General features: G+C 31.9%; 1 protein-coding gene and 2 pseudogenes across 1 annotated transcript; 2 read left to right on the plus strand and 1 right to left on the minus strand.

Annotated features, from left to right (window-relative positions):
- The first annotated feature begins 515 nt into the window (after nucleotides 1-515).
- LOC133785733 (chloroplast envelope membrane protein-like) lies at nucleotides 516-2292 on the plus strand (annotated as a pseudogene).
- Nucleotides 2293-2720: 428 nt separating this feature from the next.
- On the plus strand, nucleotides 2721-4969 carry LOC133785734 (cytochrome f-like; annotated as a pseudogene).
- Nucleotides 4970-5771: 802 nt separating this feature from the next.
- LOC133782809 (uncharacterized) lies at nucleotides 5772-8359 on the minus strand. Its single transcript, XM_062222202.1, has 4 exons — nucleotides 8040-8359; nucleotides 7297-7340; nucleotides 6830-7157; nucleotides 5772-6427 (listed from the first exon to the last, which is right to left on the minus strand). The coding sequence occupies exons 1-4, from the start codon at nucleotides 8089-8091 to the stop codon at nucleotides 6075-6077; spliced, it is 777 nt and encodes a 258-aa protein (XP_062078186.1). The 5' UTR covers nucleotides 8092-8359; the 3' UTR covers nucleotides 5772-6074.
- Between the last annotated feature and the right edge of the window lie 1908 nt (nucleotides 8360-10267).

A 10267-nucleotide genomic window follows, 5' to 3' on the forward strand; every position in this document is an offset into this window, starting at 1 on the left:
AGTGTTGTCTAATCAATAGGTAAGGGGGATAATGGGCCGCATGGCCCAAACCAGTCGTGGGGTGCCTGAACACGCACGTTTATGCTGCGTGTCTGAGAATTCAGGAATGGAGTAGACACGTGATATCTGATATGCGCACGTTTACATTGCGTGGTTGACTTCACAAATGGTCGGGGGTGTCAGATCTATGCCGCACCTCGAGCTTGATGTAGCGCCAGCTCGTGATATCCATACTGCTGACCCGTTGCCTTCGAGTATACTTGCTAACTTTTTTATTAGCTCGGGCTAAAGAGGTGGAGACTCGTAACAGCAGCTTCTGGTAGACGGTTTCTACGTGGCGGATTGAATTATGCCTTTTTCCAGCTTGCTAATAACTCGTGGATATTTAGGGCGTACAATTGGCATATGGTTCGGGTGGTAATGCATTGAATATTTGCTCAAAAATATGTAGCTTGATTGATTTGTGTCGAGTATTAGGTCGTTCACATTGTTTGAGTTCTAAGATACATGTTAGGATGGTTCGAGGAAGGGTGCGGGTGTCGCAATTCTTTTGGAATAAAAAGAACCAATCATATGTTTTCAATGTATGGGAACGTGTTGATGATGAGGAGGTGTGTAATTGGAATTTGGTGCATCATCGGATGATGAAGTTTGAATGTTGTAATGGCTTGCAATAGCGGATTACCTTAGTCACTTTCCATTGTCGGGCAATACTGTTAGAGATGATGTTGAGATTTTTCCAACTGGAATGTTCGGCCAAAATCACAACCATATCGAAACTCTATGTCATCTTCCGACTAGAATGCGTAATGGAATGAATATAGTTTCTCTTGTACATCCTTGGTGACCTACTCAAATTATTTAGATATTATAATTTTATTTTTTTAAAATTTATTATTATTATTGTCAAAAAAAATTACATGTAGTTGTTTGAGATTTAGGAGAGAAGATTCCCTATCCAATTACCGTGTCCCATAAATTGTCCAACCAATAAAATTTTGACACCTCATTTAATTTTGACACCTCATATTATTAGGGAAGTTAACAATTCTTTAATGAAAGAAAACTAAAGTGAGGTGTCAGTATTATATTGGTTGGACACATTATAGAACACAATAATTTAACAAGAGATCTTAATTCGAGATGTAGATAACAAAAATTTCTTCTTATTAGAATCTTAAACATATTATTATTAAATAACCTGACGTCCATATATAAACACAATCAATTATATTCCACACACAAAATTACTTAGCTCTAATTAAATTAATAATGTTATTTATTATTTCTTAAAAGTACACAAAATCAGCCTTCAATACAAACTAACGTTAGATTAAAGAATTAAAACAAATTTAGAGCCTAGTCACCAACACCGGCCCAAAGTCACTTAAGTATTTTTTTTTAGTTACCTACCTAAGATACATGAATAATATTTCAAGGCAAGTTGGATATTAACAGTGTGAGATAATTTATCTACCACCGGTTGCGTGTTTATACTCGGTAGAGGAATGATTTCTTGGGTTCAAAGAAACAAATATATATTTCACACTCAACCATAAAGGTCGAGTTTATAGCTTTAGTAGCAACTGTTGCATCTATAGTATTTTTGCCTTGGTGGATCTCTCTCTCATTTACATTTAATAAATGAATGGAATCTTGGGTTAATAAGTGGTGGAATACCAGGCCCTCCGAATTTTTTTTAAATGATATTCAAGAAAAGAATATTCTCAAAAAATTCATAGAATTAAAAGAACTTTCCTTCTTCGACGAAATGATAAAGGACTACTCGAAAAGGCAATTACAAAAGTTTCACGTCAGAGTCTACAAAGAAATGATCCAATTGATCAAGATGGACAATGAAGGTCGTATCGATACGATTTTACATTTCTCAACAAATGTAATTTATTTCCTTATTCCAAGTGTTTATTCTATTCTAGGTAATGAAGAACTTATTTTTCTTAACTCTTGTCTTCAAGAATTTCTATATAATTTAAGTGACACAATAAAAGTTTTTTCTATTCTTTTATTAACTGATTTATGTATAGGATTCCATTCGCTCGATGGTTGGGAACTAATGGTTGGCTCTATCTACAAAGATTTTGGATTTGCTCATGATGAACAAATTATATCCAGTCTTGTTTCTACTTTTCCAGTTATTTTAGATACAATTTTTAAATATTGGATCTTTCGTTATTTAAATCGTGTATCTCCGTCACTTGTAGTGATTTATCATTCAATGAATGATTGAAAAATGATCGACCGATCAAATTATATATAATATTTGTTACTTTGTACATTAGCAAAACAGTCAAAATTGTACTTATTCTTTCTACCCACCCGAGAGATTCCTTCAATATTCGAGTAAAATTATTTCAGTAAATCAATATAGTAGAATCATAGATAGGAAACTATAATAGTGACTTATCTAACTTTATTGTAGAAATTTTTGGGATAAATGATTGGACCATGCAAACTAGAAATACCTTTCTTGGATAAAGGAAGAGATTATTCGATTGATAAGGTCATTTTTGTATTAATATTTGTTAAGTTTTTCTACGCTTGGATTGTGTTATGATAGCATTTTTAGTAGTTTTAACTTAATTTCATGCCTCTACAACATATTTTCTACATTGTATATTATGATGATAAATCTGACATTTCGATGGCAAGTGTAGTTTATGAATCATAGGTTGAAAAAGATTCGCTGAGATAAGGTTAAAATGAAGTTTTTGAAGCATTCTAGGCTTTCGGGATTGAAATATTGAAGTGGCGGCAGCGTACAAGCTTTCTAAGGTTGAGAAATGAATAAATTGAAGATAGGCCGCGGCCTATAAAATTCAAGCCGCGGCACTTTAAATGGAATTGGCGTTTCATATTTTTTTTGTTCCAGACAGGCCGCTGCCTGCGTGACCAATTTCTGCACAGATTTTGTTCTAGGTCGCGGCACGCATTTTCCAGGCCGCAGCCTGCGACGTCGTTTTTCAGATTTTTAATTACTTTTTAATTAGAATTTAAAGGAGACTATAAAAGATTTATTAGAGTTAATTTGAGAGAAGTTTTTTATTATGGTTTAGGAGAGAAAAAGACTCAGAAAAGGCTGGAGAGAAGACTACAAGACTACAATATTATTGTTCATCAATCTAGTTTCTTTTCTTCCCTTAATCTCTTTAATCTTAATTATAATTATGTTTGTGATTATGATTACTATTATGGATTAGGTTCTTTTTAGGTTAAGGGTTAATTCAAAACTCAAGACATGAATTCTTGATTGTTGATAATGAATATTATTCTTTAATTTCTCTCAATATTAAATTGTTTCTATTTTTCCAATTGAATGTTATGAATTTTGTGATTTCTTGTTAGGTGGCCAACTAATTAAGGTTTTACATTATTCAATTGTCATCTTAGAATTACTTCTCACCTAATAGTTTAGGATTCTAAGTGTATGTGATAAATTGCAATTGATAGTGATGTCAAAAGAATTGTTGATTGTGATGAAAAATAGAACCTAGGTTAAATGAATTATATGCTTCATTAATTTATTGCCTAGATTAACTTGTCTCCATAGGACTTAATGCTTTATCTAAGTTAAATAGATTGTATGCTTCATAGATTTATTGCTTAGCTAAAAGAGTTAATTATTGAGCGCTTCGCCTTGATTACTTATAATAGGGAGACTGAGATAATTGTCTGCTTCAGCGTTATCTGCGGGGTTAATAGTTTAATTGAGAAATTTGAATAATATTTATTATTAGTGATTATGAATGATTGTTGAGGGTGGAGATTAACCTATTACTGTTTCTTAATATCGTAATATCAATTTTTATTTGCTTTTTTAGTTTATGTTATTTAATTTTGAGTTCAAAATCTAAATCCCCCTTTTAAGTTTTAGTATTAATTATTGAATAATAAAGTGAATGATAGTCCTCGTGGGTTCGACCTGTGCTTGCTATTATACTAAAATAATTGGAAGTATTGAAAGAAAAATCATTGTTAAATTTGCTGTGATATACGACACGCATCATCGATTCATTTCCGTATCACTATTAATATATATAATAACCAGGGCACCCATTTCAAATGCATATCCCATTTTTGTCCAACAGGGTTATGAAAATCCACGAGAAGCGACAGGTCGTATTATATGTGCCAATCGTCATTTAGCTAACAAGCCCGTAGATATCGAGGTTCCACAAGCGGTATTGCCCGATACTGTATTTGAAGCAGTTGTTCGAATTCTTTATGATCTGCAACTGAAACAAGTTCTTGCTAATGGTAAAAAAGGAGCCTTGAATGTGGGTGCTGTTCTTATTTTACCTGAGGGGTTTGAATTAGCCCCTCTCGACCGTATTTCGCCCGAGATTAAAGAGAAGATGGGAAATCTGTCTTTTCAGAGCTATCGCCCCACTAAAAAAAGTATTCTTGTGATAGGTCCCGTTCCTGGTCAAAAAATATAGTGAAATCACCTTTCCTATTCTTTCCTCGGACCCCGCTACTAATAAAGACGTTCATTTCTTAAAATATCCTGTCTATGTAGGTGGGAACAGAGGAAGGGGTCAGATTTATCCCGACAGGAGCAAGAGTAACAATAATGTTTATAATACTACAACGACGGGTATAGTAAGCAAAATCATACGAAAAGAAAAAGGGGGATACGAAATAACCGTAGTGGAGGCATCTGATGGACGTCAAGTGGTTGATATTATTCCTCCAGGACCCGAACTTCTTGTTTTAGAGGGCGAATCCATCAAAATGGATCAACCATTAACGAGTAATCCTAATGTGGGTGGATTTGGTCAAGGGGATGCAAAAATAGTACTTCAAGATCCATTACGTGTACAAGGCCTTTTGCTCTTCTTGGCATCGATTATTTTGGCACAAATATTTTTAGTTCTTAAAAAGAAACAGTTTGAAAAGGTTCAATTGTCCGAAATGAATTTCTAGATCCACAGATTTTCAATACCAAGCTCTAAAAGAACTCCGATTTTTGTTAGAAAATCTGTTATGGTATGGAATTTTATCAAAAAAACTCTAAAAAGTCTATGGCTGAGTGACTTAGAAATCTGATATTGGATATCCTCATTTTCATAGATGAGATATCAACAATCTTGATACATTGTGACATCCTAATAGTTTCTTCGACGATAAGTCTCATATTTGCTTTTGAATTTATTTGGTTTGATTTTGTATGAAATATCATAATTTTGGCTCAAAATTTCCATATTTTGATTGCAAGAGTTACATTTTCCTTTTTTTTTAGAAAAATATAAATTTCTAGGTTTTAAAAAACCCATATATTTGAAAAAAAATTATATAAAAATATATAATAATTGTAGTGGTAAAAATCTAAACACAACTTTAGTATGCATATCCAGTCCAAGAAGACAGACAGACAAGTTAATCCAGCCCAAAGTAGACAAGTTAATCCAGCCCAAAGTAACAATCCAAAGTATATTGACTAATCAAGCCCAAACTACAAAATAAGCCTATATTCACGTAACGGGCCAAACAAACAACTTAACAAGTACTTAGGCTGAGGATTCAGAATTTCAAGATACTTATTATAATATGTTGCTCTTTTGTTTCTTTGTTTTTAATTGCATTTGTTTGGTTACAAGTGATCAATGTCATGGCAGTTCACTCGAAAGTGTTAAATTGGGTTGGTGGGGAATCGCTGTTAAACGGTGTCGCTCATTTGAGTAAATTTTGTAAGAGTTGATCCAGCAGCTTACTCGTTGCTATGATACTGTTGTGTGTGAAAAAGCATCACATACAATAGCAAGGATTGCATAACATATCATTATCATCTATGGAATCCATAAGTTACTTACCAATTAGCAATTTAACCTTCATCAACAGGGGAAAAGTTGTTTCTATCTAATCTTCTAAACTTATACTCTTATCAAAAGTTAAAAAAAAAGCTATAAACAGCTGAATACATACTATACCACTACTCAATACCTCCAAAACTCACAATGGAATCCCAAACCCAAAGCCAAGAAGATCTTAGCCCAACAAAAGGGCCAGCCCTTCAACAAACAAGCAGAGCTCTCTTTCCATACTGAGTAGGTCCTCTAGATATTAGTATCATGGTGTAGAGTTGAATAGTCTTCTTCTACATGCAAATCCTGCTCTCTCTCATCATCAACCTGAGATACTGAATCTGTACACACCGGGCAGGGAGGGTCCCTTCTATCCTCATAACTCGTTTTCGGTTCCAGACAATCTGCATGATAGAGGTGACCACAGGCTAGAACTGCCACTAAGGAAAGTTGAACAGAAGATACAGAGATCCCTGGAAAATAAAGCTTCCGACTCAGCGATTTCTGACAAATCACACAGATAGTTTTCGTATGATCAGATGATATGAGATCTGACATACAAGACCTAATTCTTTCAGGCTCAAAAAATGCTTTCTCCCTGAATTCTGTGGCGAAGAAGAAATGAAAAATGGAAAACCAAAGTCAATACAAGAACAAGTAATGTATTGCGTAATAGAATAGAAGCTATAATAATTTTACTAGAGTCCAGTCTAAAAACTTTCCACAAAAACTCATGCTTAATACATTCATAGTTAAAAATTCAACCCCTTTAAAGATTGCAAATAGGAGTAATCATATTCACAAACTTGCAAAAAACTTCCTTTCCTCTCATTTGGAATTTTTATTCAAGAAGACAGCACATGAAACCATCCTTATAAATCATTTTGACTTCATTACTTTGCTCCTTATCAAAAAATACACTGGAACAGTTACTTCCAATATTTTTTATTCCAAACTTCATGGAGAATTTGTGAAGCAAACTAATTAAATCAATGCATAAAAAGAACCTGAATGCCTCCCCATCAACTCCGAGTTGCTTTGAGTCACCGCCTTGAAGGATAGCTTATCATCACGCAAAGAAGTGCCTTTGCCACGAGAAGTTGAGGCATTGGCAAGATTGACTGAGCCACGCCTAGAGTACTGATGGGCATAGTGATGGCGTGAGCGTTTCAAGAATAATGACCGGCTAAGGTTCTGGTGATGATGTCCAGTAGAAGAAGGGTGGTGGTGGTGGTGAAGGTAGTGCGCATTTTGTAGCTTGATAGAACTATCCGCAATATCCAAGACAGATGAAAGAGGCTTTAGTTCACTAGAATCAATTGCATGCAAACCATTCTGTAAAAACAAAGGATTAAAAAAAAATTATCCAACAATAGTTCCCCCTTACTCTGAAATAAGAGAGAACCTAAGAAACTGTCACAGCTACGTCTACTCAAAATGATCATAATAAAGGCATGCATTCCCCTCAAGGTACCTCTTCTGATAATAGCTCCATTCCTGAGGAGCATGGCACAATATCTGAAATAACCCAACAAAGAATTATCATCAACATCTTGTTTTACAATAATAATAATAATAATAATAATAATAATCACAAACACAATATGGAGAAACAACAATCACAACATCAAAAAATAGCACTAATGACTAAATCTAATAAACTTTTCTTACAAACTTTTCACAAGGAAAACAATCAAACCCCTTGTTGACCAATTGAGAGCAAATAAGCTAAACCACTTTTGAAGTTACATCAATCAAAATGCAATAAAACAAGAATTTTAAGGGACTGAAGAACACCAAAAGAAAACTAAGAAACGACAGTAGATGACGTAGAACGACAAAACCAAAACAATTTTATATTGATCAACAGCATATTAATCTGAAAAAGGCAATCCAAGAAAGTCCATAAAGCTTGAGAAAAAATCCAGAAAGCCAAAAAAAAAACAAGAACCCTAAAGCCCTTTTGATGTCTTTGGAAGTACACCAAAATTGATAGAATGAAAAAGACATAGGAAGAAATATATACAAATCCAGTTACAGTAACAGAATTCAACTAAATTCAAGAGTGGGTTCCCCGATTAACATAATTTCCTAAACGATACTTCTACACCCAATAAAAAAAGATATCCCTTTTTAGTGAATTTTCTCGGGAACCAAACAAACGGGTGAATTGGGTATCTAATGACACATAAATTTAACAAAAAAAATGGAACATACCCGATGAATGTTGGATCTGATTGTGATCAGAGGTTCGCTTCCTCTTCCCCATAGATAGCAAGGGAAAATCGTGATAAGCGGATGAGAGAGAAAGTGAGCAGCTGGGTTTGACCTGTGTGGCGCTGCGATCACAGCGGGAAAGGGGAGAAATGAAAGGTGTTTGGTTCGGATTTCTGGGTCAGTGAAAAAAAAAATGTACGGCAAAAGATTTTTTCTGAGAAAATCTTGGGGATTTTTTATTCCAAAGATAAAGGCAGTGTTTGGTTACATAGATGAGAATTTGAGAGATGGGAAAGATAATACAAATGAACATCAATTTTATGTTATTATATTTTTGAGAAATTTGATGGCAGGGGAGTTAAATTATGTCCCATTAGTAAATGAGCTCAAACTTTTTATATAATAGTGTAGATGGTAGAAATAACAATTCTTTCATTCATTTTTTGAAAATTTTGAATAATTAATTGAAATAAAAAAAAAAGTTTGATATGTTAGTTGCACACGTACATATGTTAGAGCATCTTTAATCGAGTGCTATAAAAATAATTTATAGTCATTTTTAGCCAATTATCGTAAAATTGAACTTTAATGTTGGTTTAAAATATGTGTCAAATATCAATTTTTTTTAATTATTTCTTTGTCATTTATTAATAAAAATTAGGGAATTTTTTATTTATACGGTTATTGGAAACTTTTTATTCAAAATTACGGTAAATAGAAGATATCTCTTCTATATAATAAGTGTGTAGATAACGGAAATTCTTGGTTTTAACGGTCTTTATTTTTTTAATGTTAAATTTAACGGAATATTCTTATATTTAACAGAATATTCTTATATTTAACAGTAGTTTGTAAACACTTAAACTTAAATAAAATAAAATAAATAAAAATATAATATTTTTGAGATATTTTACAATGATAATTATTTTAAAATAATAAATAATTAACCAAATTAAAATATGATATTTTTTAGATGTTTTACCATGATAATTATTTTAAAATAATAAATAATTAAACAAATTAAAATAAGATATTTTTTAGATATTTTACAATGATAATTATTTAAAAATAATAAAATCATACGTTTTATAACTTAAATAAAAATTAATTAAACTTAAACTCAATTATTAGAATAATATCATATTAAATATATAATATAATCTACTATCAATTAGCAACAAATTACTTTAAAAAAAAATTAGCAAGAAACTTAAATTTAAAATCTAAGTATAATATTTAATATTATATTAAACATATAATATATAATATCTTGTTGTCCCTCCCAAATTCAAAATTAGAACAAACATAAACTTAAACAAAAATAAATAAATTATTTAATTAAAATAAGATATTTATTTGAAATTTATATGACATTAATATAAATTTAATAAAAATAATTAATAAATTGTATAAATAAAACTAAGCAAACGTGCATATTGCACGTTCTTTATATCTAGTATTTAAATACATGGTTTACATAAAATTTTAAGTTTCTTTTTACAAAAATACGTTATGCTCTAAGAATTGGTCTAAAGAAAAATTATGGAGTTACCATCTTTCTCCAAATGCAACGACAACCATTCTCAGAGAAGTTGATCTTCATGAAGCAACCAGAAAACGATCCAACCTTTGATGCTAAACGTGTGAGATTCTCTGCAACCATTCAATGGGTAATCTCCAATTTAATATCATTTCAACTTTTTTATTTTTTTTTCTTCTCTTTGAAAATCATTTTCATTCTATTTCCTTATTTTTATATCTACTTTCTTTCTCATTCTTCTTTCTCTAATTTGAAACCCATTTTCTAATTTTCTTGGTCAACTTCTTTGTGGGTTTGAAGTTGGGATTATTGTTGATGCGGAAGCTTGTTGTCACTGTCCCCAAACTTTGTTTCAAGAAGAAGAAGAAGAAGAAAAGCTAATGAATCTATGTCTCTTGTTCTCGTAAATCTGGGTCTAAAAAAATTATTAGGAGTTAAATACTTGAATTTGATTTTTCATAATCTAAGTATTGTATAATCTGGATTTGAACAAGATTTATCCAATATGCTATTGAATATTGGTTTCATTTTATTGAATTTGAGTTGGATATTATTTATCTTGAGTTGGTTTCTTAATCAAATATGGGTATTAAATTTGATAAAATTAAGATTTAAAAAGATTTTACTGATTTTGAAAATTTGGGTTGGAAGCCTGTAACATATCCTAACTTTTTCTTTAATAGATTTT

Source organism: Humulus lupulus, chromosome 6 (assembly GCF_963169125.1).
Source record: "Humulus lupulus chromosome 6, drHumLupu1.1, whole genome shotgun sequence".
In the NCBI taxonomy this organism is placed as follows: Eukaryota; Viridiplantae; Streptophyta; class Magnoliopsida; order Rosales; family Cannabaceae; genus Humulus; species Humulus lupulus.